The 27,506-nt window shown below is 46.1% G+C and overlaps 1 protein-coding gene across 1 annotated transcript in view; it reads left to right on the top strand.

Moving 5' to 3' along the window:
• The window catches only part of RBM33 (RNA binding motif protein 33), a 121,884-nt gene that overhangs the window by 60,742 nt on the left and 33,636 nt on the right, over positions 1-27,506 (top strand). Inside the window, exons 10-13 of the mRNA XM_081101872.1 lie at positions 21,239-21,371; positions 21,725-22,068; positions 23,356-23,634; positions 25,396-25,677. Coding sequence (XP_080957998.1) covers positions 21,239-21,371; positions 21,725-22,068; positions 23,356-23,634; positions 25,396-25,677 — 1,038 coding nt within the window. The remainder of the gene's footprint in view (positions 1-21,238; positions 21,372-21,724; positions 22,069-23,355; positions 23,635-25,395; positions 25,678-27,506) is intronic.

The following is a 27,506-nucleotide window of genomic DNA, read 5'->3' as shown; positions in this document are numbered from 1 at the left end:
GTGGGTATATATGTGACATTCTAGGGAATAAGGATGAGGTCTCTATTTATAAAAACCTCAAAAGTCCTAATGACCATTGGTGTTATGTATATACTAGAGGCTCGGTGCATGAAATTTGTGCAAGGGCCTTGGCCCTCACCCGCCGTAGCTTTGTTCGCAAGGATGTCCAGTCTAATTAGCATATTACGCTTTTAGTATTATAGATGTGTATATACATATATATTTATACACACACCTATATGTACATATTTTTTTTAATATGTTTTTACTGATTTCAGAGAGAGGGAGAGATAGATAGAAATATCAATGATGAGAGAGAATCATCGATCAGCTGCCTCCTGCAAGCCCTCTACTGGGGATCAAGCCTGCAACCCAGGCGTGTGCCCTGACCCAGAATGGAACTATGACTTCCTGGTTCATAGGTCAATGCTCAACCACTGAGCCACACCAGCTTGGGATGGTTTTATATTTTAAAAGGAAGGTTTTGTCTTTAAAATATCTTTAAAAGAAAGCACACACACACTTTCCTGTACTTTCCATAACTCTTCATTCTTCCAACATGTCTTAACTAGAAGAAAAATGTCCATTAAAGAGTTGTATATGTTTAAGTAAATTTTGTATATTTGAGATTTTGATTCGATTTGTAGGTGGTTCATGGTTTTATTAAATCAGTGAGGACATGGTCTTTCTGAAAACAATGCTGGAAAAAATGGATCAGACCATAAAATTTAAAGTGATTTATATGTAAAACAAATGTTTTGCTAGGCTAGAAACCTGATTTTCAGGAAATACCTGAATGACCTATTTGACTTTAGCTTTGATATTTCAGTAGATGTGTTTGTCGATGGCATTTAGCAAAAGGTTTTTAAGGTTTTTATTTTTTTAAAAAGATATTTCAGAGAGGAAGGGGAAGAGGGAGAGGGCAAGAGGGCCAGAAACATCAATAATGAGAGAGAATCTTTGATCGGCTGCTCCTGCTGCGAGTCTTCTCCCTCCCTTCTCCCCCCCCCCCCCCCCCACTCCCGCCCGGGGGGGCGGGGGCGGATTGAGCTGACAACCTGGCTATATGCCCTGGCAGGGAATCGAACCATGACCTTCTGGTTCATAGGTCGATGCTCAAACCATCGAGCCACACTGGTCAGGCTATCGAAAAGTTTTAATGAAGGATCTAGATGTACAATCAGGTGATTACTCAAAAATAAAGTCAGTATTGGATTTAAGGGTCAGAGTTTTTATTTTTTTGAAAGTTCCTTGACTTGTAGTTATTATGGATTTCGATATGGTTTCTAAAATGGATTCTTACTGATTTTATTTTTTTATCTTTGCTAATTTTTCTTTAAATTACGTATTAAGTTTTAAAAACTAGTTATTTAAAAGCCAGGTGATACATAGTACAATTTCCTACTCAACGTGTTTGTCTAAATAGCTTAGGTTAATACTTGCATTACCCCAGGATAAGCTTGCATGTGTTTACTCATTAGATACACCTTTCCTGTGAGGTTGTTTAACTGCTTAGTTATTGTAAAGCACTAGCTTTTTGAGTTCTTTTTGCTGTTTCTTGGGATTGTGAGCATCTGTGTTAAAATTATTATTGGACTTATAAACTTTGCATTTTAGCGATAAAATTTGACATGAAAAAGCAATTGTAGTCGAAGAAAAACAAAGTAATGTATGTAATCAATATTTTTGCAAAAATTAGTTTACTTATATAAAATTAAAATAATCACTTGTAGTTTTCATCCACTTGTACTTTCCAATTGGGCAAATGCTTGAGTACCAGAGGATAACAAGAGAAGGTGCTTTGTGAGGCAGTGAACTTCGTGTAAGTTACACGGTACTTTGAGGGTGTTGATCCTGTCAGGCTGCTTTGAGCTTGGATGACAGGAAATAGTTGCACCAGGACAATGCCATGTGGGTGATATAATTTGAGAAATGTTTTCTTCAGCTCAGTTATTTGCTGCTGCTGTTTAACATGTATCTTTTTTAAAGGCCCAAATGCTAGATCTTAAGCAGTGAACTTTGGTTCTTGAAAATGCAGAGCTCTGTTTATTTCTGTAATCAGTCTCCTGCAGAGAAAATAATCAGATGTGGAATCTATTTTAAAAACATACAGTAAGGATGTTTTTAAAATGTCCATCAAAATATTTTGGGACAGGAGGTTAATTCTAGGTCATCTTCTATTGTTTTACTTATGCCAGATCTTTTTTAAGTAATACTATTTTTCCCTTTTGTACTACTAGGGTAAACTTGTTGCGATGAATATAAATGTAGGTTTGTGAACTTTTAGTGAATTTCTTTTTCACGCCATGTGCTCTGCATAGTGCTAAAACGAACCCAGCCCCGTTAAAGGAACGCAGCCCAGTTAAAGGAAGCCCAATTCTCGTCCTTAAGCCAGAATGCTATTATATAAATAGTGGAGACAGTGTTGTGGATTCCACAGCCCCTGGGAGATGTCTTACTGATGGCCCTGGACCCTATGGGCTCTGTCCTGGTGTTTTCCAATAGGGGACTTTGGTCAGCATTCACTAAACTGAATTTTGCTTTGTAAAATGTACATGCTCACTCACAGATAAATTGATAAAACATTCAAGTTAGGAAGCCTAAGTTCAGATTCATCGTGGGCTATGTGTGAATCAGCACGCCTCTTGTTACACAGAAGGTGAAATGACAGGACTCTGGAGCAGGAGCGAAGGTCACTGGGACCTGCTCTGTCCCCAGCTGCAGCCCTTCAGTGAGCTCCATTGCTCCTGCGAGAGGTCATGTTCTTGTTGACAGCTTCCTGTTGCCAACACGTTTCCTGAGCCCCTGGTTTGTAGAGGAACTCTGTGAAGTCCCATTTGTCCTGTGCCCGGTGGAGCCTCCTGGGCTGGTGCAGATGAATAGCTGTTAAGTAAGTGCACACAGGAAGTTAGTATTGAGTCATCGTGCTATTTATTAGAGACTCCATACACGGAGTAGTGTAGAGCGGGTATATATTACCTATTTACTTTACTTTTTTTGTTTTCAAGAACACAGATGTGAATTTGTGCATTTAACTCTATGGACTTCAGCTCTAACCAACTGACGAACGAGTAGAAGAGGCAGACAGGAGACATAGGACTAGATTTCCACATTGACAAGCACACAGTTGGGGTACAGTTGGTATTAATGCCATGGCTTTCCTTCTTTTCCCCAAAAGTGGAAACTTTACTTTCTTAAAAGCTCATTTTGTTTGACAATCTCATGAAAACTTGAGAACTTCTTAATTTAGAACTAGTATGCCTAGAAATTGTGCTAAGTGATAATGCCTCTTCTTTTTAAATTAAAAATCACCGAGATTGGCCAACCTAATATGAGACAGTGTTTTCAACCTAATGTGAGACACTGTCTTTGTGTCTGAAGTATGTTTTCAGTTCCCAATGTTTTTTGTTCTACATATTAGTCTAATAGGTTTCACTTTCCACAAAGGCTCTTCCTGATGTTTTTGTTCTTAAATGTAAAGTCCTTTCCTTATGTACAAGTATGTTTTCCAGTTACATATTTGTCCTCAAAGAGATGGTTGTTGTTTTTAAAGTCTACCTGCTTAAAAAGTAAGATGAAAATTTTGATTAATGATACCTGAAAATGCAGCTTTGAGATTTCACTAGTTGGTTTCAGTGTCAGTGCAACTGCTGCTTTTGAGTACAGGAATCATTCCTAAGACACTCACATTGTCAAGTTTCTTGACCTAGGGCCGTGGTCAGCAAACTGCAGCTCGCGAGCCACATGTGGCTCTTTGGCCCCTTGAATGTGGCTCTTCCACAAAATACCATATGTGGGCGCGCACGTACAGTGTGATTGAAACTTTGTGGCCCATGCGCAGAAGTCGGTATTTTGTGGAAGAGCCACACACAAGGGGCCAAAGAGCCGCATGTGGCTTGCGAGCCGCAGTTTGCTGACCACTGAGTCCTAGGGCAGTGATGGTGAACCTATTTTTTGGTTGATTTTTCTTTGTTAAATGGCATTTAAATATATAAAATAAATATCAAAAATATAAACCTTTGTTTTACTATGGTTGCAAATATCAAAAAGTTTCTATATGTGATACGGCACCAGAGTTAAGTTAGGGTTTTTCAAAATGCTGACACACCGAGCTCAAAAGGTTTGCCATCACTGTCCTAGGGTATTCTAAAACCTATTCAGTCATTGCTTTTGCTTTGCTATGTCAGGAAATGCTAGTATTTCAAGGGTAGCCACTTAAATACTAAGTAGTTTGGCTGCTAAAAAATTTCTTAGTGATCTTTGTTTATTATTTTTTTAAATATGTTTTTATTGATTTCAGAGAGAGAAGGGAGAGGTAGAGAGCGTTAGAAACATCTATGAATAGAGACAATCATTGATTGTCTGCCTCCTGCACACCCCCTACTGGGAATCGAGCCAGCAATCTGAGTATGTGCCCTGACTGGGAATCGAATTGTGATCTCCTGGTTCATAGGTCGATGCTCAACCACTGAGCAACACCGCCCGGGCGATCTTTGTTTATTTTAAAACTAAAAGTTATGTTAAAAAAGACTTCACTTTTCAGTTTAAATTAATTTTCTTAGCAATTACATTACTACTTAGGTAGACCCAATAAATGAGATTTCCGTTGGTGTTTCCTTTGTAGGCACAGTTCTCACAGGTAGGTCTGATTGCATTCTGTATCCCTGTGTGTGTGTGTGGTGGTGGTGTTTGGTTGGGGGGGGAGGGCGTTGCATGGGACCAGGTGGTGGTGATTGACAGCTCCTGGATGTGTTCTTTGTGGCGTTTCATGCAAATCGTGTTTGATGAGACTGCTGCATCCAATTCCATTCCTTCTTGATTGTGGTCCGTGCAGCTGTGAACCCGGCATCATTCCATCTAGGACACTAGTCTTCCTTTTGAACCCGTCTTGTTGTTACCACTCGCCTGTATTGCCTCCTAATGATTAGCAGTTAAAGCGGGGAAGGGATGATGGGCATTTTATCAGATGTAGGAGTGGTAGCAGGGAATGTGGGATAAGGTCCTTCCAGCTGTCAGACGTTGTCAGGCTTGCATGGAGAGAATGCACTTTAAAATGCAGGTGACATAATACCCACCATCCTCCATTTGGTGGTGTGTTTCTGATTAATCATGATTACCATATATTATCATACCATCGAATTTAATCATATCAGTGAATTCCCATCTGCAGCAGTAAGAGGAGCAGCTAAACACTGTAACAGTGATTAAATGTGGAGGTTATAAAGCGTAGCACCCCTTCGACTGGACTGTGTCCTGTCAGCGTACGTTGTGTGTTGGTAGAGATAGGGTGTAGTAGGATCCACACAAATAACTCTCAAAGGCTGGGCATGCTCATGGAAATCCTGAGATCAGTTCTTGTGTTGTCACTGAGCCATACAGCCCTGTTGTAAAGACTGCATAGTACGATGTTGGGTTAACTATTTTGTTTGATGTTTGGCTAAGTAAAGCTGTTAGATTGAAATGAAAACCTTCCAGAAATCCTGCCCAGGTGTATAGTTGCGTGTATAGTAGACTTAAACTTGGAATGCAGTTTGCCCGTCTGTAATTCAGTAATTCACCCAGTGAAATGTTAACAACACAGAATGTCAAAGTCTCAGGGCTCCTGTGTGTTCAAGAAGATCTCTGTGGCCTGTTCTAGTGCTGTGTCCTGCAGAGCACACCAGTTGTTTTTGTTAATATTTATTTCCCAGAGTTCTTGAAGACCCATAGTTCTGTTCAGACATATTTTTAAGATAAATTTGGAAAGAGGCCCTATTCTATTATAAGGTACCTGAAAGTACTTCTTCCAAAAGATTAGGCTTTCTTTTTATTTAAAAAATTTAGTCCTTTTAATGTACAAGCCTGTGAATTTTAACAAGTGTGTGCAGTTGTGTCATTAGCATGGTTAGGCCTGGGAGCAGTGTTGTTCCCCAGAAACTCCCCTGCTGCCCCTCCCTAGCCCGGCAGCCTCCGCTCTGTGCCCAGTGCGCAGAACTGTCCATGCATTCGGGACCCTGTGGGATGCTGCCTTTTCAGTCTGGCTTCTTTCACTTAGCACAGTGCGCTTGGGACTCACTCACCCACCTGGTTGCACGTGCCAGAAATGCATCCTTTTTTTACTGATAAATATGATTCCATTGTAAGGATGCACTGGTTATCCGTTCCCCATTTGGACATTGGATTATTTTGGTCTTCAGCTCTTACAAATGAAGCTGCTGTAAACATCTGTGTCTAGGTTTGTGTGAACATGGTTGTATGCAAATAGCTTGGAGCTGGATTGTGGGTTGTCTGTAGGTGACTTCCCAGATGAGGGTTTCACAGCAAGCAGACTGTGCCTTCTTTGACAGCCCGTACTTCCGCCTCCTTGGAAATCAGTCCTGAGTGAGTGTCTGTCTCCTAGAGTGCACATTGCTGAAGGCCAGTGGCAGTGAGGAAGATTAGGAGTGAGTTCAGTATTCCAGATTTGCTCTGGGCCTGTGTTCAGCATATGCAGGAACCGTTTTCTCCACCGTACAGGTGGTGAGACTGAGGCTTGGAGGTAAAATTGCTGAGGTTCACATACTGGGAGCAGGAGGTAGGATTGGAACCAGGGCAGCCTGAGTCTCTTCATCATGCTGCACCTCCTCCCTCCCTCCCTCTCTCAGTCCTAAAATGCTGCTCAGTGAACTGGGCAACAGCTAATGCGTCTGCAGGTTGAATCATCAGTATATCAGACTGTAGCCATCACTTGGTGCTAAAGTGGAAAAGCTTGCTGTGCAGTGCTTGTCACTGGATGAGCTGTGGTGGGGAGAATGGGGTGCAGGAACAAAGGACTTTTCCTTTATCAAATACTAGAGGCCCAGTGTACGACACATCCATGCATGCGGGGGGTGGTGGGGGTCCCTCAGCCCGGCCTGTGCCCTTTCGCAGTCCGGGAGCCCTTGGAGGTGGGCCGCTGCGCTCATCAGCCAGGCTTGTGGCTGAGCTGCGCTCCCCCTTTGGGAGTGCACTGACCACCATGGGGCAGCTCCTGCGTTAAGCGTCTGTCTCCTGGTGGTCAGTTCTTGTCATAGTAATTGGTTGTTCCGCCGTTCGGTTGATTTGCATATTAGTCTTTTATTAAATAGGCTGTAAATAAATAGTCGTTAGTTTATCAAAAGCAATACTTTGTACTAAAGGAAGATGTTGTAACTTCACTGCATACTGTGCAGTAAGTCCATGTGGCCTGAGCTTAGAACTGGGCATATGTTGCTTCAAAATGTTTGCAGTGCATTTGTGACTATAAAAGTACCTTCTAGGAAAACCTATAGGTACAACCTGAAGGAAAAAGAAATCTAAGAACAATATTGAAGTAAGAGGATTAACTTTGTTATAGAGGGCTGTAATTTTAATTGTCAGGGGTCTCTAGTGGTCTGTTTTTTTTTTCATTTAATCCATTTAATCAGAATTAACTGAGAGGCCTTCTTGAGTATCTGGTTTCTTATATAGTTCTTTGCATTTTAAGTGAGATTAAGGAATGAAAATATGTAGAGGAAGGTTGTAATTTATTGAAACATTCACGAAATTTCAATGATATTGTTAAGGTATTTAATTAGTCTTATTAAAATAGACCAACTGACCCTTTTAGGGAAGCTGATAAGTCATATAATAGCTGTTGGAGCCTCTTTATTCTCCGCATTATATGATTAACTTTGTGCTAAGCAATTTATGCAAAGTTTCCATCCTTTTTTTGAAGGGAAGTTATCAGTTCTTCCTGAATAGGATTAGTGTAGATAGCATCATGTAATTAGCAAGAGATGCAAAAAAGTGAGAGTACAATTTGTATAAGAATTACATGAAAGGGAACGATAATTTCTTACCTTGGATTTTTAAAGGAATATAAAGAAAAGCAAAACAGAAATTATTGGAAAGGATTAAGGCAGCCTTTTCTTTGAAAAGGTAGAATCACATTAGTACTAAAAGTTATGTTAAGTGAGGTATTTACAAAGCAATAACAGCCTTAAAATCTGCATTTGTAATTTATTATCCTTGATGCCCATGAAATGATAGAAGGTTACATAGTGAATGATCACATCAAGAGGATCTCGCAGGCAGAGTGTCACACTTTGGCATCCAGGTGTCTTTGGTGTTATGTAAAGACAGATTGGTCCCAGCAGAAGCAGCAGCCACGGGAGAAAGAGCGGTTTATACTAGTATATCCAGAGGCTGAAATGTGGTTCGTGTCTTGAGTTATTTAGTGATAGTGTAACTTTGGATAATTTACTTGTAATCCTATGAACCCGAGTTTCTTCCTTCTTTAAGGAAAAGTTACTTGTTCTGCCTGTTTCTTGCTGTGGCATTTATGGAAGATACACTTTTAGTTTTGCCACCACTATATTTATGGAAGACACTGTTGTTCTCGTGTCACAGAAACCTCATTTATCAGTGACTTTAAACACCAAGCTTCTTAGTTTTTACATAAAAATGAGAAAGTTCTGAGTTGGTATGGCTATTCTGTGATGGTATCAGGGACCTGCCCATATAAATATGTGTGTATATATATACACACACATATATGCACACATGTGCATATTTATTTATTTATTCATTACCAAATTCCAGGCGAAAGAGGAGGTGGGTGGGACAGAGGGTGCTGCCTGTAAGGCGGTCTTGTTCCATCTGTCTTGTTGGCCCAACTCAGTCACAGGGCCACCTTTGCTACAGCTTGGAATTTGGAGTTTTTAGCTGGGCACAGTGTCGTCCTGTCACCGAGGAAGCAGTGAGGATGAGCACTAGGTACGCAATGAGCAGTCTGTTCCATGAGGTCAAATGTAAGTTGTGAAGAAAAAGGACGCCTGTGTCCAAAATGAAACCGAGCTATGAGGACAGGACTACTTCCCCTTTGTGAAATGTTTCTTCTGTCCTCAAAAGGCAGTGCTGAGAGCAGCCTGTGAGTGCTTTCAGGACTTAAGTTTAACATTGCATGTTCATTTCAGTGTTCGGGTTCTCCAGTTCTGTTGTCCACTGACACTCCGGTGGCTAGGAAGGGCCTCCTGTCCTCTCCAGAGGAGCTGCCCTCTGTGGTCATGGACTTGCCTTCTGAGTAGTATCTTGTGTCAGCTGCCCTTTTTTCTAACCCGTCACCTTCTGGCCCTTATGGGCTTCTTCCTGGTGGGTCTGACTGCACTGATCACTAAGTCCGTCTCTCCCAGGGTCGACTCTCTCCTCTGTACAGCTCGGCCTGTGCTAGTTTCTCTGGAGCCTGGCCCCTGTTGTCCTCTACCTGGCTGGCCCAGGGTACCATACCTTGTCACAGGTTCAAGGTTATGCCCACAAAAATCCCTTTTTCCCCATTCTTGTTCTGTTGAACCAGCTTCCAGAGCCAGAATTTTCCTTGTTTACTCAACTCGAGTCAGCTGCTTCTTTTAGGCTGTAGGTAGCACCTCTGGTCCCACCCCTTCAGCAGTCCCTCATAGGCTGATCAGGTAAGAACTGCTAATGCCTTCTGTCCATTTCAGTTAGCCATTGGATTTCTGTACAAGGATACATCTGGGATTATCAAACATTGGCACAGATAAAGGGATATGAAGATACATTTCAGCCATTTGCTGTTGGTGACAAACAATAGAGAGCGTAGAGGTTCTGGAGGTAGGTGTCCAGGCGAGTCCAGGCCCCTCCACTTCCTAACCTTGTGCTGAGTGTGAGGTGTGTAACTGCTCAGGAGGTTTCTGTGAATGGAGTGTCTGCCCCACAGGCTGTTGGGGTTGACTGACCCACTCACACATCTCTGCTGAGCCTGAGGTGATGGCGGCAGAGCCCAGGTGGGGTCTGGGTGCCCAAGATTGGTAAGGGCGTTGGGGGAGCAGGGCAGGAAGGGGTGGAGCCTTCACGTTTTCTGCCCGGGGGTAGAAGGCCGTTTGGAGGGACAGTCTTGGGAGCAGCCCCAGGTGTCCAGCATGGCGATATCAGCCAGAGAGCACTGGCCGGCACTCCCAGACCCTCAGGGGCTTGGCACTGGGAAGTGGCTTCGTTCAGTTCTCATCCTCTAGACTCTTTCCTCTTACCCTCAGGCTCATTCTGGCAGAAGGGGAAAAGTGGGGATCAGTCAGGCAGGTTTGTGTGGAATTGGCCATTACTTCTGATCACATTCCTTTTGCCAAAACTTGGCCACACAGCACAGTCCTTGCAGGCTGACTGGGAAATGCTGCCTGGCTGGTGTGGAGAGGAAGACTCAGCACAGACGGCTGAGCCACCAGTGTCCTGGTTGGAAGGAAGGCGGCTGTTTTTCCACAAACCAACAAGCACTATAAATACAGGTTTGTGTTCTGTTAGCACCCACGGTCCTGCAGCAATTTCCACTCTTGATGTCCAGCCTTAGAGCAAAGCCATTTCTTATAACTTGGGCAAATTTAGATATAGATATCTGTGTGTATAATGGCTTTATATTTTTATATTTATTTTTATTAATTCTTACCTGAGGATATTTTTTCCATTGCTTTTCAGAGATAGTAGAAGTGTGGGAGGGGGATAGAGAGAAACTTTGATGTGAGAGAGACACATTAATTGTTGCTTCCCCAACTCGCCCTGACTGGTGGGAATGAACCTGAAACCCAGGTACATGCCCTTGACTGGGAATCAAACCCCAGACACTGCTCAGACTACTGGGATGTATGGTCCAACCATTGAGCCACATTGGTCAGAGCTATTATAATCTATACTAGAGGTCCGGTGCACGGATTCATGCACCAGTGGGGTCCCTCAGCCTGGCCTGCGGGGATCAGGCTGAAACCGGCTCTCCGACATCCCCGAGGGGTCCTGGATTGCGAGAGGGTGCAGGCCAGGCCGAGGGACCCCACCGATGAACAATCAGGGCCGGGGAGGGACCTCGGGAGGGCTCCAGGGTGTGTCTGGCCTGTCTTGCCCAGTCCCGATTGGGGCCAGCCAGCCGGGGAGGGACTGTGGGAGGTTGGCTGGCTGGGAAGGGACCGCGGGAGGGCTCTAGGGTGTGTCCGGCCCATCTCGCCCATTCCCATTGGCCGGACCCCAGCAACAAGCTAACCTACCAGTTGGAGCCTCTGTCCCCTGGTGGTCAGTGCGCATCATAGTGACTGGTCAAACGGTCAAACAAATGGTTGGAGAATTAGCATATTGGCTTTTATTATACCTACTAGAGGCCCGGTGCACAAAAATTTGTGCACTCGGGGGGGAGGGGGCATCTCTCAGCCCGGCCTGTGCCCTCTCGCAGTCTGGGACCCCTCGGGAGATAACGACCTGCTGGCTTAGGCCTGCTCCCGGGTGGCAGAGGGCAGGCCCAATCCCTAGGTGCAGCCTCTGGTCGGGCTCAGAGCAGGGCCGATTGGGGAGTTGGGGCGCCGCCCCATGTCATGCACAGAGCAGGGCGGATTGGGAGGTTGTGATGCCACCCTCAGTCACGATCAGGGTAGGGCCGATTGGGGGGTTGGGGCACCGTCCCCTGTCATACTCAAGGCAGGGTCGATGGGGAGGTTGCGGCGCCACCCCCTGTCACGCACAGAGCAGGACCAATCAGGGGGTTGGGGCACTGCCCCCTGTCACTCACAGAGCAGGGCCCATCAGGGGAGTTGGGGCTCTGTACCCTGTCATGCACAGAGCAGGGCCCATTAGGGGGTTGGGGCGCTGCCTCCTGTCACTCACAGAGCAGGGCCCATCAGGGGGGTTGGGGCTCTACCCTGTCACGCACAGTGCAGGGCCAATCAGGGGGTGGGGCACCGCCCTCTATCACCCACAGAGCAGGGCCGATCAGGGGGTTGGGACACCGCCACTCTCACACTCAGGGCAGGGCCGATGGGGAGGTTATGGCTCTACCCCGTCACACACAGAGCAGGGCCCGTGGGGGGGCGGGGGGGGGCGGGGTTGGGGAGCTCTCCCCTATCAGGCACAGAGCAGGGCTGATCAGGGGGTTGGGGCGCCTTCCCGTCATGAACAGAGCAGGGTGGATAGGGAGGTTGTGGCCCTGCCCCCTGTCACACATACGCAGGGCGATCAGGGGGTTTGGGCGCTGCCCCCTGTCACGCTGATCCCAGTGCCGGTAGGCCTCGCGGCTCCGCTGATCCCGGTGCTGGGAGGCATATTACCCTTTTCCTATGTAGGGTAGAGGCCTGGTGCATGGGTGGGGGCTGGGTGGTTTGCCCTGAAGGGTGTCCTGGATCAGGGTGGGGGTCCCCACTGGGGTGCCTGGCCAGTCTGGGTGAGGGGCTGAGGGCTGTTTTCAGGCTGGGGATGACTGAAGCTCCCAACCGCTCCTTTTTTTCTGTTTTTTCTTTTTATTCTGGGCCAGCTTTAGCTTTGAGGCTTGGCTCCAGCTCTTAGGTTTCTGGCCTTTGCTTACAATGTTGCCATCCTGCTGGCTGAAGCCCCGGTGGTATTTGTTACAGAGTTTCTTAAACTGTAGGCTCAGAGGCCTGCAGGCGGGGAACATTGGTTTCCTCCGTCACTGAGGCAACCAAGCCTCATGTTAGTTTCAAGCTGCCTGGCTGCCGGCCGCCATCTTGGCTGAAAGTTAATTTGCATATCTCGCTGATTAGCCAATGAAAAGGGTAGCGGTCATACACCAATTACCATGTTTCTCTTTTATTAGTGTAGATACTAATAATAGACAAATATGTAAATTGACTGTCCCTTCATGACACACCAAGCCAATCAGGAGTGAGTATGACAAAGATGGCAGGCCTGTGGCAGCGCGCAGGTGCCGAGCAGCCAGGGGGCGGGGCGGATGCCCGCCATGGAGACACGGAGGGCATTCCTGCCCCCCTGGCCGCTCTGGGCCTATGCGTGCAGGCACCGAGCAGCCTGGGTCCCAGGGATGCCACTGGAGTGTCCGGTCCTGTCTGCCTGTTCTGGGGCGGCTGAAGTTCCCAGTCCTTTTTGTTTCTGCAGCCCCTGGGCTGGAAGTGAAAACCAAGAGCGTGGGGAGCACCAGGAATTCTGGGAATCGTAGTTCTGGTGGCAGCCCCTGGACCGGAAGCAGAAGCCCAGTGCACAGGGAGCACCAGGAATGCTAGGGATCGTAGTTCTGGTGGCAGACGCATTGCGGGATCTCCTAGACACTAAAGCAAAGTGAGCCTGGAGCAAGTTACTGTTGCGGGTGGGGGATGGAGGGAGAGCAAAGGTGAGAGACATAAGTAAAATAAGAGTGTTGAGGAAAAATTAAAGGGTAGATATCCTAAAACTTCCAGGAAATCTCCACTAATGGAGCAAAGAAAAAAAAAAAAAAGACCTCTACTATTCTGTGAGCACAAAACCAAACTGGGTTGGGGTCTCAGACAGTTCGCTCATATGATTACAAAGACAGACAGAAACTCCCGGATTGGAGAGAGCTCCCCTGAGGGCTCCCCAGATTGGAGAGGATGCAGATTGGGCTGAGGGACCCACCCCCCGTGCATGAATCTTCATGCACTGGGCCCCTAGTAGGATATATAAAAGCCTAAGTGACTGTTTGACTATTCATCCAGTGGTATGATGCACACTGACCACCAGGGGGCAGATGCTCGATGTACAGGCATGGAAACATAGAACAGGCTGATGAATCTCAGAGGGGAGGGGAGAGGGCCGGAAGAGATTAACCAAAGATCTTGTATACATACTAGAGCCTGGTGCACGGATTTGTGCACCGGTGGGGTCCTTCGGCCTGGCCTGCAGAGATCGGGCCGAAACCGGCAGTCTGACATCCCCTGAGGGGCCCCGGATTGGGAGAGGGCGCAGGCCAGGCCGAGGGACCCCACAGATGCACGAATCTGTGCACCGGGCCTCTAGTATTTTTTTATAAACTAAAATATCCATTTTGTTTTCATGTTTTATAAATGACTATATATTTGTCTTATTCATAGATGTCTATATCTGTGTCATGCTATGTGGATAGCATGATAATGTTTCCATTGTGCAGACTCACTCCTATATTGCACTTTTCCTTGAGCATTTTCTGGTTTAAAGTGTTGATCTGTGTTTACTGTTAGAATGGGCTCTGCTGAAAATGCCTGGTGGATACTCTATGTGTGGGTGAACAGTTAGGACTGAGCTCCACCTTTTCAGGAAATGGAAGTGTTTCTCATTGTGCTTGGGGCCTCCTGTGTGGCTTTTATGAGCGTCACGCATCTTAAAGGCATGTTTCTCCTTGGTTGGTCTGCCGCCAGGAATGGGAGCTGGCCTGCTCTCTGCCCTTCTCACCAGTGAACGTGGGCCCCACGCTCTCCTCCTGGCTTTGATTCTTCCCAGGGCACCGGTGTTCTCTGAAGTGGGCAGATGGTTGCCGGGTGAAGGAGACGCCTCTGTGTTCCCTCGCTTTTCCTCTCTAACTATGTGACACTAGCGGCCCAGTGCGTGAACATTCATGCACTGGAGGGGGTTCCCTCAGCCTGACCTGCCCCCCTCACAGTCTGCGAGCCCTCAGAGCAGAGGCGACCCGGTGATCAGGGGCAGGCGATGCCCCGTTACACCTCTGCTGCCGCCACTGCCGGCAGCGCAGGCATTGACCGGCCCTGGTTACCTGAGCCTCGGGTTGGCCCTGGGCGGCTGGGGGGTTGAGGGGACTGAGTGCCACCATTTTGTGGCTGTGAGCACTGCCATCTTTGAGGGCAGGGCGGTCAGTTAGCATATTTCCTCCTTATTGGCTGTGGGAACCACCATCTTTGTGATGGCATGATGGTCAGTTAGCATATTCCTTCTTTATCAGATAGGATCATCACCATGTCCTTAAGTGACTTCTGTCCTGGAGCTAAGTCCAAGAGCTAGGTTCTGTTCACGTTGGCTTACCCGGGTCCTCGTGCACTGTGTGTACCCCAAATATGCTCAGTTTGGAGCCTCAGGGCTGCTTGCCCAGCCCCTCCCCACTATGTCTCAACTCCTTTATTTCCTTCCTGAAGCATCCAACCATTCACTGACTGGACTGCCTTGTGGGCAGCCAGGTGTTGACCACGCGTTGGTAGTCCATGTTCCAGTGTGGGGCCAGCACCTCCTTGCTCTTAGAAATAGGCAGTTTACCCATAAGACCCACGAAATCATTTGGTGTGGCCCTGCCAAGGCATTGAGGGTAGGTTAATTAAATGTTTTAGGCCAAATATAGCAGGCTAATTTTTAAGTTGACAATTTTGTATGGCTGTGAGTGATGTTATAAATATGCAAATTGCCCTGTGCAGAAAAAAGGTTCCCCACCCCTGCATTGAATATTTGTAAGCGTCTGTGTGCCAGGCTCTGTGCCAAGCATGGAAATAACCTGGCATTGAGGGGCACAGAGAAATGGGAGCAGAGTTAAGAGAGATTTAGGAGGTGAATTCCTGGGCTAGGCGACACCTTATGTGAGCAGGCTTTCTGGTTTGAAATCAGAATGAGGATGCAGGAAGGGATCTGCCAGGGCCAGCCTGACAGGGTTGAGCCGGGCTGAGGCAGGGAGGTGGGAATTGAGAAAAGAAAAAAAGACAGGAAAGCGGGGTCGGGAGGACCCCAGTTCTCTTGATGAACTGAAGCGAGCTTATTAGCTATACAATCCTATTTATACACAACACACTGAATCGGAGGTCTGTCAAGAGGGATGTATTCTTTGTTCCTCTTAATCTCTAAGGGAGAGACACAGCAGAAGGACAAGTTCTCAGTACAGCATATCTCAGTAAATAGTGACAGACTTCTTGGCAAGCTATGAAAGGCTGTTCTCATTCTACAAATGTTACTCCCATTCTACTGATAATCGCCATCCACACAAGTCTGGGAAAACTGTGTGGGTAAGGGTCCCAGCCTTGCTAGCCCCTGCAGGTGCAAGGACCTTGCCAGCTTACATCTGGCCCCCAACAGGGATCTATGCTGATTTGTCTTTCACTTGATCAGGAAACACATAATTGTCAGAAGCTGTGTATTACACCTATGGTGGAATGTTGTATGCAAAATTGTGTTATAAAAATGACAATGCCAGGCACAGTGAGGTTTCATTTTTGTTGGGGACTGTCATAAGTACTTCGTGCGTGTTCCTGTAACTTCTCCCAGGAGATAGGACTGTTTTACAGATGGGAATCCCGAGGCCCAGAGAGGTTCAGTCATGTGCTCAAGGCTGTGCTAGTGAGTGGGAAGGCCAGAGACACAGGCCTATCCGTTGAGCATTCTCACTTATTAGGATAAAGGATAAAGGATAAAGGATCATCTAGAAGTTAGAATAAAGTTCTGGTTAAATATTACTGCTGAAGAAGGAGTCCGTAACATTTGAATTCCTGTGTGTGTCTGGTTAGACAGCACATGGATAATTAAAGAAAAGACGGTTTGGGGAAGTGATGAAAACACAATATTAAAACTCCAAAGCGGCCAAGATATGTGATCCCAATATATTTTCAGTTTAATACCAAAAAATGTCTTTAGAGTTTATGAATATTTAAAATAATCTCCCAGGAAATCTGCAAGTGCTTAGAGACCCGAGAAATAAGGTACCTAGTTCTTAGACATCTTGAAGTTCCTGTTGAAAACTAAACCACTTCAGTCTCTCTTTGAATTTGTTCCTGTAATTGAGCAGGCACTTCCAGAAGAGGGTGAAGGGGTAAAGGAGAGAACACTTTTCTTAGCTCCACTCGTGGCAGAGTCAGAATAAACTCGGCAGACCTCCTGCCTGCACTGGGGGAAGCCAGTCTGCCCTTCCAGCTGCATTTGGCCTTATTTGTAATGAGAAAACCTATCGTGGGAGGACTGGGAAGTCACTCTCTAATGGAAGAAGGAGGGGAAGGTTACATAGAGGCCTGGTACAGCCACGGCATGGCCAGCTCTGTTCAGAGCCTCAGCAGCAAGCCTCCCAAGATGGGTGGCAGTGAAGTGCAGTCATGGAATTCATAAAGGACCACAGACGTCAGGAGAAACCAGGTGTTTTCCAGTTCTCTGTGCTCCGGGTAAGGAAAGTAGCAATAGCTATCAAGGCTTCTCGTATGAAATGAGGAAGAAAGCCGTGTTTACGAGTCAAGACAGAGAGTCAGGAACCTTCCAAACGTCTTCTAATTGTGAGCAAAAGCACAGCTCATTACATAGTGGTGACTGACACAGGTATAGAGGCAGTAGCCTAATGCTTCCATCTGGCTGTAATTCAGCATACTTGTCCTATTTTTTAAATGAGAAATCTGGCCAGATGTAGTAATAGAGTGGTCTTTCCATTTGCTGTATGATTTTAAGAACACGAAGAGACCCAGTGCTTCCAAGAGTTGGCTTGGACCCTGAGGTTCTCCAGACCAGTTCTCTTGGACCATCCCCACAGCAGCAGTGCCCCTGCTGATAGGCCACTTCTGTACAGAGGGGCTTTTGGGGGGTTTGCGTGGGCGCTGTTGCATTGCTGAGATCCATCCCCCCAAACCTCTCTCCTGTGCAGACCACACCCATCCTATCTAATAAAAGAGAAACGGTAATTAGCATACGACCGCTACCCTTCCCATTGGCTAACCAGGGCGATATGCAAATTAACTGCCAGCCAAGGTGGCGGCCGGCAGCCAGGCAGCTTGAAACTAACATGAGGCTTGCTTGCTTCAGTGATGGAGGAAACCAACGTTCCCTGCCTGCCTTGCTGGCCTCTGAGCCTACAGTTTGAAACATTGTAACAAATATAGAAGCTAAACAAAACCCCAGAAACCTGCTTTCAGCGAGCCCCGGGATCTCAGAGCTCGAGTTATACATTGTTTCGATTATAGAACCCAAACAAACCAGATACCTGCTTTCAGCCTCAGAGGCCTCAGAGCTGGAGCCAGAGCTAAAGCTGGCCCAGAATAAAATAAAAAGAAAAAAAGGAGCAGTTGGGAGCTTCAGCCCTCAGCCCCTCACCCAGACTGGCCAGGCACCCCAGTGGGGACCCCCACCCTGATCCAGGACACCCTTCAGGGCAAACCAGCCAGCCCCACCCATGCACCAGGCCTCTATCCTATATAGTAAAAGGGTAATATGCCTCCCAGCACTGGGATCAGCATGACAGGGGGCAGCGCCCAAACCCCCTGGCTCTGTGTGTGACAGGGTGCGGGGCCACAACCTCCCTATCCGCCCTGCTCTGTTCGTGACAGGGGAAGGCGCCCCAACCTCCTGATCAGCCCTGCTCTGTGCCTGATTGGGGGGAGCTCCCCAACCCCCTGATTGCCCTGCGGCTCTGTGTGTGACACGGTGCGGCGCCCCGACACCCCTCCCCACACACACACACACACACACACACACGTGCCCTGCTCTGTGTGTGACAGGGTAGAGCCATAACCTCCCCATCGGCCCTGCCCTGAGTGTGACAGTGGCGGTGCCCCAACGCCCTGAGCGGCCCTGCTCTGTGGGTGATAGAGGGCGGCGCCAAAACCCACTGATCCGCCCTGCTCTCTGTGTGACAGGGGGCGGTGCCCCAACTCCCCTATCGGCCCTACTCTGTGAGTGATGGCGGGGCGGGGAGCTCCTCAACCCCCTGATGGGCCCTGCTCTGTGCGTGACAGGGGGCAGTGCCCCAACCCCCGGATTGGCCCTGCTCTGTGCGGGATGGGGTGGCGCCACAACCTCCCCATCGACCCTGCCTTGAGTGTGACGGGGCGGTGCCCCAATCCCCCAATTGGCCCTACCCTGAGCGTGACTGAGGGTGGCATCGCAACCTCCCAATCCGCCCTGCTCTGTGCATGATAGGGCGGCTCCCCAACTCCCCAATCAGCCCTGCTCTGAGCCCGACCAGGGGCTGCACCTAGGGATTGGGCCTGCCCTCTGCCACCCGGGAGCAGGCCTAAGCCAGCAGGTCGTTATCTCCCGAGGGGTCCCAGACTGCGAGAGGGCACAGGCCGGGCTGAGAGATGCCCCCTCCCCCCCGAGTGCACAAATTTTTGTGCACCGGGCCTCTAGTCTATTCATAAATGACCACAATAAAGTATTTGGGGAGAGCTGTTCATTATGCTTTAAAGGTTGAAAATGTTTTGTCATTTGTCTTCATGTAGGTGTTAATATTTTATTAATTTGTAAGTTAAAACCTCATGAAAAATAACTTCCTTATTTTGAACATTTAAATCTCAGTGATTTCTTTGACCTTTTACATTAGTAGCTTGTTTCAGGCTGTGGTGCTGTCCCGCTCATGTCTTAGGAGCATGCTTGTGATCTGTGGGTTTTGCATTTCTCACTGTAAATTATTTTAATGAATCTTATCCTGTCCCTTCTGTACTTACCTGTTTGAAACTTTTTCCTGGTGTCCCCTCCCCCAGAAGAGGCACAGTCAAGTATAGATAGAAACAGTTTGAATCTGCTGCTTAGGTGACAGAGGGCTTTATTGAGCGGGTGAGGGGTGCCGATTGGTCGCCACATTGCATGTATGGAGGCAGGGTGACCCGTCAAACCTTGCCACAAAACAGGGCAGGCAATTTGTAACTTTCTTTTCAGTGCCACTTCAAGAGAAATGGTTTAAACATTAAAAAAAAACAAAAAAACATAGGACCTTGGTTGCTAATTTGTTACCAGAAAGTTTGGAAGATGATTTTAAACCAAGTTTTGAAATATATATATGTGAGAAAAAAGATATATGAAACTGAAGGTAGGATGCTAATGCTGTATTTTATAAATAAATCCTTTAAAACACATATTCTGTCTAGTTACCTGTTGAAATACATGTGAAAATAAATGCACAGTACCTATTTTGTTGTTCCTGATATTTATCTTCTCAAACATGCTATTCTTTGCTACCTTTTTAACACAACCATAAGCTACAGATATGGAGCTGCTTTACTTCAAAAGAAGGCAAAATAACAGAATTTATACTGCAACAAAAATCAGCAATCTCTGACAAAACAGGAAAATGTGAACTGTATAAGAAACCACGCTACTACAAAAGAAATATTACATAGTTGGATTCCACTGGATAAAAATTTCTAAACTCTTAAAGATTAACATTATTTAGTAGCTAAATGTTTACTAGTAAAACTCTATAGGTAAACTAAAATTACTTTATTTTCAGCTGGTCTTTCGAAAAGTCGAAGATTTTTAAAAACAAACATTTGCTTAATAATGCCTCACATTTTCGGATGCATAGAAAGAAGGCCTCACCCTGAGGTGGGGGACAGAGGCAGACTGGAGGGAGTCAATGGGGGAAAAAGAGGTCATATGTAATACTTTCAACAATAAAGATTTTAAAAGAAAGGCCTCACAATTTCCCCTCCTCTAGAAAGAATTCATTAATTATACACATCACCAAAATAATTTCTATTTAATAACACCTCATTCCTTGAAACTCAGCCATTATTTCTCAATTTTTAAAAAGTAATTTTTGTTGATTTCAGAAAGGAAGAGAGAAAGAGATAGAAACATCAATGATGAGAGAGAATCATTGATCAGCTGCCTCCTGCACACTCCACCCTAGGGATTGAGCTTGCAACCTGGGCATGTGCCCTGACCTGGAATCAAATGGTGACTTCCTGGTTCATAGGTCGACATTCAACCACTGAGCCATGCTGGCCGAGCATTTCTCAACTTTTTAAAACCACACTCCCTTCTCATAAACTTCTAATGCATTTTCTGTCATTTGATTACTAATACAATTAGCTGTTCCCTCTAAAAGTGACATATTTTAAAACATTGAAAAGCTTTTGCAAACTACATTTGCCTTCCTTCTCCCTTTAAGAACGTGCTCGACCCATGGCATTGCATGAATACAAAATGAACACGAGTATAAACACAAACCTGTAAGACCCAAGACTATATGATGTTAAAAACATTATGTTTAAAAGCACAAATATTACATCTTTTTTTTTTAAATATATATTTTATTGATTTTTTACAGAGAGGAAGGGAAAGAGATAGAAACATCGATGAGAGAGAATCATCGATCAGCTGCCTCCTGCACATCTCCTACTGGGGATATGCCCGCAACCCAGGTACATGCCCTTGACCGGAATCGAACCTGGGACCTCTCAGTCCGCAGGCCGACGCTCTATCCACTGAGCCAAACCGGTTTCGGCACAAATATTACATCTTTATAAAAACAAACTAATGGCCCGGTGCATGAAATGAGGCACTGTGTCTTTCGGATGAAAAAGCAAGAAGGTCATTAATTACCCGGATTTCAGTAAGCTTAAAAAGAATGTTCTTTTGGTGCTGTAGACATATGAAAACAAGGAATTAATTTTTAGATGCTGTGTTTTGATGTTTGACTATTTCATATGGCTGAATCATTTACTTTGTTAACATGTAGTTACGAACTGGGGTGGGGGGGGTGGGGGCTAAGGGAGATAAGTTAATTGATGTTTTCAGGGGAAAACTTGGCTCCATGTACAGGGTATTTTTCTGCCTGTCATCTTCTTTCCCTGTTGTTCTTTAGGGCCCTCCAGAATTCGCACAGCACACCCCTGGACCGGTTCCCAACAATTTTAGCCAGCCCCCTCGGCTTCCTCTGCAGGACCAGTGGAGAGCACCACCCCCTCCCCAGGAGCGAGACCCCTTCTTCTTAGGAGGTAAGGGACAGTGATGGGCCTGGACACACTTCTGTTTTAAACTGAATTTAGCTCCCACGAGGAGCTTTTGTTAAGCATCCAGTTCTTGTGCCCTAGCACATCTGCCTGTCATTTCCAGTGCTAACAGCGGACAGGACTGGTGTCTGAAATGTGAACTTCACATACACAAAAGGAAATCAGTTCTAGAAAATGACTAGTGAAGCAGTGGAGAAGTAGGGGAAATCTAGGATTCTTTTCAAGCATTCGCACCCTGCCACCACTTGGAATTTTGTCTGTAGGAAGACTGCGTGCACCAGCTTTCTACAGAGTGCACATTCTGTATAGCCAGAAGGTGACATCCTGGTGCCTTTCAGTTTCAGGTGAACCTCGTTTCCCGAGTCATCTCTTTCTGGAGCAGCGAAGCCCCCCACCACCGCCACCCCCTCCCACTCTTCTCAGCAGCGCTCACCCTGTGCCCACGCCCAATCCCTTACCATTCACTCAGCCCGGACCAGCTTTTAATCAGCAAGGACAGCAGCCCGTGTTCCCTAGAGAAAGGCCTGTGAGGCCCACTCTGCAGCCTCCAGGTCCCGTGGGCCTGCTGCACTTCAGCCAGCCAGGGTCCGCCGCCACTCGGCCTTTCATTCCTCCTCGACAGCCCTTCCTGCCGGGCCCCGGACAGCCATTTCTGCCCGCACACGCACAGCCTAACCTGCAGGTACTCTGGGCGGGTGGGCTGTGGGGCAGGTGGCCTGTGGAGGAGGAGGAGGGTGCTGCAGGTCTGGGTCTGGTGTTTGAAGACAAAGATTCATATTTTTATTCTAGTCTCCTAAGATCGGGAGGTTATTTAAAGAAGAAGGCGATTAACTGTTTACAACAGATCATCTCTTGACAGTATTGGTTATCTCCTTAGTCATAGGGGAAATGGAAAAGGTGATTGTGAATTTTGGGGAAGTGAAAACATTCAGTATTAAGATTTTAAAGTTTTATTAATGGCTGTACTGCTGATATAAGTAGGATGTATTTTGACAATATCTTTGCTCATCACTGGAAGTCGTATAAGGTTTACAGGGGAAATAAAGTTGTTTGCCAGCTGATCTGACTGCAGTACGCGGTGGAAGGTTCCCCTGGGGGAAGTGTCAATGTTCCTTCCTCCTTGTTGGATGAGTTTGAGTGCCCTCTGCTGGCGAGCTCTCTCATGGGCGGCCTGGATGTGTGAGCTCCTCCTTCCCAGCACTTTTCTGTTTGTGCTTGAAGCAAAGGATTAAATACATGATGGTGGCGTGCCGGAAGCAGCTTAGGAGCACAGAGGGTATGCGTTTATACTGAAAAGAGGAAAATGGTGATTATTTAGGGTGTTAGAGTAGGATAGAATGTCTTTTTGTTTTTCTTTTTTGTATGTGCATGTTTACCACCCCAAGTCAAGTCTCCTTCTATTGCCATTTATACCTTTACCCTCTTCTACCTCCCTGTTTTTCTTTTTATTAAAAAAAAATACAGTGACTACATCTTCACTATAGAAGTATTCGAGTAGAGATAAGTATTTAAAGAGGAAAGTAAGCCCGACATCTGAAACAGTCGCCACTGACACTGGGTGCTCATGCTTCTCAGGCGCTTCAGAGCACCGTCTTTGGCATGCTTTCCGCAGGGAGGCTGTGGTCTGGTTCCTCTCACAGCGGGGAGTTACTGTCACTGCACACCAGGCCCGCTCAGGCTGCACTGACGGCGTCGCTGTGGTGCACACGTTCTTAGAGACAGTGCTGCGGGGAAGATCCTAGAGGTTATGTTTGTATCCTTAGCAATCTCCTTAGGACAAATCCTTGGAATTTTGAGATTAAAAGGACTTAGAGTAAATATAACATCACCTCCATCAACAAATCTGAAATGAAATTTGTACCGTTTCAAGTTTCTTTTTGGTGTTGGGGTTTCTAAGAGAAGAGCTGAATTGGAACATAGCTAGTATATGCATTATAAACTGTTGTTTCTCTTTCTTTTGGCATGGCAGGGGCCCCTGCACCCCCCGTTGCCCCCTCCCCACCAGCCTCCACCACAGCCTCAGCAGCAGCCCCCGCTGCAGCCACCTCCGCAGCACCCGCCACCCCCCCAGCCGCAGCACCAGCCTCCTCACCAGCCGCAGCAGCACCAGCACCACCACCACCTGTCTGTTCCCCCGCCACCTCTGATGCCCATGTCGCAGCCCCAGTTCAGGCCTCACATGCAGACGGCTCAGCCTCAGCAGAACAGCAATCGGATGCAGTGCCCCCAGCGCCAGGGGCTGAGGCATGTGAGTGGCCGTCTGTCTTCTGCCTTTTGCCAGCGATGCCTTTCAAGTCACAACGTCAGGGGCAGAATTCCTGAGCCAGAGTAGTTTCTAGTTCTGATTGAATTAACGAAGCACATCATGCGTTTTCCCGCAGTGAACGCATGTTTAAAAACCGCTTAGGAAACTGGTCTTCTTGACTACAGAAATGAATAGTGTCTCTCTTGTGCCCGAAAGACTCTTCATGTTGTTTACTTCAGTTTCTTAATCTTGTGTATCTGCGTGTTCCTGTAGCGATGATATTTTTTTAAAAAAAAATGTATTTTATTGATTTTTTACAGAGAGGAAGGGAGAGGGATAGAGAGTTAGAAACATCGATAAGAGAGAAACATGGATAAGCTGCCTCCTGCACGCCTCCTACTGGGGATGTGCCCGCAACCAAGGTACATGCCCTTGACCGGAATCGAACCTGGGACCCTTCAGTCCCCAGGCCGACGCTCTATCCACTGAGCCAAACCGGTTAGGGCTGTAGCGATGATATTAGTAATTCACAGACACATCACTTCAGAACATAGTTTCGGGTGACAGTCACCCTTTGCCAGTGGCTTACTTTTTGACGCACAGATGATCTCCTTGGGCTCTGAGTAAATAAGTAAGTGAATTCAGGAAGGATGTATTGAATGTCCTCTTGGTAGGCACTCCTCTCGTTCATGACAACACAGCAGTGAGCAATAGGCAGGTTTCCTGCCTTCGTGGAGCCTCTATTTAATTGTGCTTTTATTTGTGAGGATATACTCTCGGGGACCATCAGCAAATGTGTGGTTGGTCATGCATGGAAAGAAACTAGGGAGTATACTGCTTTAAAAATAAAAACCAGTAGTCGCTGTTATCGCCTGTTTTATATTAAATAACACCTTTTTATAAAGAATCTGATTAGGTTAGAGTTCTAGGCTCTAAGGTGACAGTTGGCTTTTCCTTTTATACTATCACTTGGTACCTCAAGCTTCAAGCATGTCATTTAGCTACTTTTAATCTCAAAATTTCTCATACCTGTTTCTTAAAGTAACAATGAGACTAAAATGGTATTAGAAATAAGAAAGGGTTTCCTGATCTGGGAAGATGGTGGTTTGTAACTAGGGTTTTATTTTGTTAGAGCAGTGGCAAACCACCTGCCTGGCCTTGTGTCCTTACATATTGATGCCAGCGAGCGATCTGAGAACTGAATCCCCCCCAGCCATCTCACGTCTGTACACGCGCCCCCCCCCGCCCCCCGCCCCCCGCCCCCAGGTGTTGGGATTCTGTTAAGAATCCCAAGGATGGACATAACCAAGTGTTTCCTCTTGGAGAAAACTCACAGGTATCTTTCTCCTCCAGGGAGGGCACTGACTTAATGCTTGAATCTTTGCTTGGTCCACTGTAAACTTAGGGGGCCCAGTAAAAATGGTGCTGCCAACTCCTTGTGCAGATGGAGTCTTTTGTTGCCTCTGTCCCCAGACTCAAGCCCCACCTGCAGTGCCCTGCTGTGAGTCCACAGTTCAGAGCCTGTCTGTCTGTTAGCAGTGTGACCCCCTTAGGGGTCCCAGTCCTTACCAGCAGGGTGTGCTTCTGCACTTAGCAGGGAACATTCATTTTGGAAAAAGTATGGATGGGAGAAGTATCTGCCCCTGAAAGAGAAGTCACTAATTAGAATGATTTCTAACTATTTTAATCTAATAATCTAGTGTGCCTTTCTGTGGTCCTCCCAAGTTTCTTGTTGTAATTTGAATTTATGTCTTCTTGTGATAGAATACGACGTCTCAGAATGTAACCAAACGGCCAATGCAGCAGCTGCAGCCAACTGCTGCCAGAAACAGTAACTTGCGTGAGTTACCAATAGCGCCCTCGCACGTCATGGAACTGAGTAACAGTCGTGGTGCATCCACGCCTGGCGCTCATGGAAAGCCGATGGACACCATGTCACCGCCCTTGAGACCTGGGCCTAGGAACACACAGGGGAAGACGGACTTGAAGGCCAAGCCCATTAGCCCTGAGGGTCAACCTAAGGAAGAAGCAAAAGCAGAACCAGAGGTAGGACTCTTTGCTATTAAAAAATAACAGGAAGCCTTATAATCCATTTATACCCCTGAGTTCACTCTGATCTGGCGAGTTATCACCAAATCTTACCACTTTTTCTCAACTAGGTCCTTCTTTTAACCTCACGGTCATGTTCATATAACATACACCCTCATTCTCACTGGTTTTGATATTTGATGGTATTTATGCACTTGCACAGTTAAAATTGTATGCTATAGAGTCTGTATATGTTGGGGGTTGGCAAACAAGTCCTTAAAGCGTTGAGATAATAAAAATGTCAGACTTGATAGTCCAAACTGTTTCTCATAATATTCAATTCTGCATTGCTAGCACAAAAGCGATCATAGACAGTTCTAGCATCATCAGAGGTGGCTGTGTTCCAGTAAAGCTTGATGACAGAGTAATGCTAGGCTAGATTTGGCCCGTGAGCTGTGTAATTACTTAGCTGGTTCAGTGTGGACCGTTTTACACTGCACGGCTAGAAGATAGGACCACTTTTTTAACCTTTAGGTAGATTTTTTTGGTTGGGGGTGGTTTATTTCGACCTGTGCCATTATTGCTGATTTCCAGTAGGTATAAATGTAAAATTAAAGAGTAAATGCAAGTCGGTATGTAACATGGTTTCCAATTGAGATCTTATTTGCACCTTGATTGAGTTGTGGCCACTTGATTATTTTTTTGTGTAGTGGTGTTAGTACAGATTTGGTCCTGAGCTTTTTAATTAGCTCTTGTGAAGTATTGGTAAAGTCTGTCACTGGTCTCCTGGAAAAGAAATGGCTATGCTTGTCTCATGCTTCCGTGCAGTCGAGATTTAATCCTAGGCTGTTGCCAGAAGTACGTATACATGCCGTGGGCAGTGTCTGTAAGCCCTGGGTTCTAACTAGGACGAGGTGTCTAGTGGAGCATAGGTGAGAAGCACGCCGTTGGAATGACCCACCAGGGCCAACACCATGTCCCTGAGCAAGTCACTTCACACTTCACTTCTCACAAGCCTCGATTTCTTTAGCCATTGAGTGCATGTGCCTGGGATATGGTATTGATAAAATTTATGTAGAATATTATAAATTAGTGTCATGTGTTAACTTAATATAAAAGAATGTCATGAAGAGTGTTCTTTGATAAAAATATAAGCAAGTCATGTTTTCTTAATTATATAAAAACCAGTCAACACTAATAGTTAAATTTGGAGGGAAGTCAGATTTTCTGCTAATAAATTGTAAGCAATTGTAACGTGTTACTAATCAGAAGTGTCAATATAAAGTCAAAATATTGAGTTGACATTTAATAAGCTCTTAAGAAGGGTGACTTGGTTTTAAAATCAAATATATGAAAAAATTAGATTTACAGACTGGATTGGGGCAGTTTATAAAAAATCTTTGCTAAAAATTTTATCCTGCTTTTAATTTACATAGCCAGCTCTTCACTCATCACAGACTGGTTCAGAAAAATTAAGTTACATGCACTTTTATAACAACAGAATCTAAATAAAAGGACAAAAGTGGCCTTTAGGCATAGCATTGCTGCACATGGCTGTCTGTTCTTTACTGGCGATTCAGTGGGTTCCGCAGTGTCAGTTCCTGTCGAACCACCAGGTGCTTGTGCGTGAAAAGGAACTCGCAGGTGACCATGCGTACGCAGTGTCTTCGTTTGTTTGCTTTCAGCTTTCTGTGCACACAGAATGGACCAGAAGTAAAATTTCTTACATCTTAAAATGTCTTCTATTTGTTTTGTAGTTTATTTTCTTACATTCACTTAATCGATAATGATACGATAAAGGACAAACCTATTTAGAAGTATTCCCAGCTATGTTCTTGAACATACTG

Source organism: Myotis nattereri (genome assembly GCF_964212035.1).
Source record: "Myotis nattereri genome assembly, chromosome: 11".
NCBI classification, from domain to species: Eukaryota; Metazoa; Chordata; class Mammalia; order Chiroptera; family Vespertilionidae; genus Myotis; species Myotis nattereri.
The sequence above is the reverse complement of the archived record's forward strand: the minus strand, read 5'-3'. Positions and strand labels throughout refer to the sequence as shown.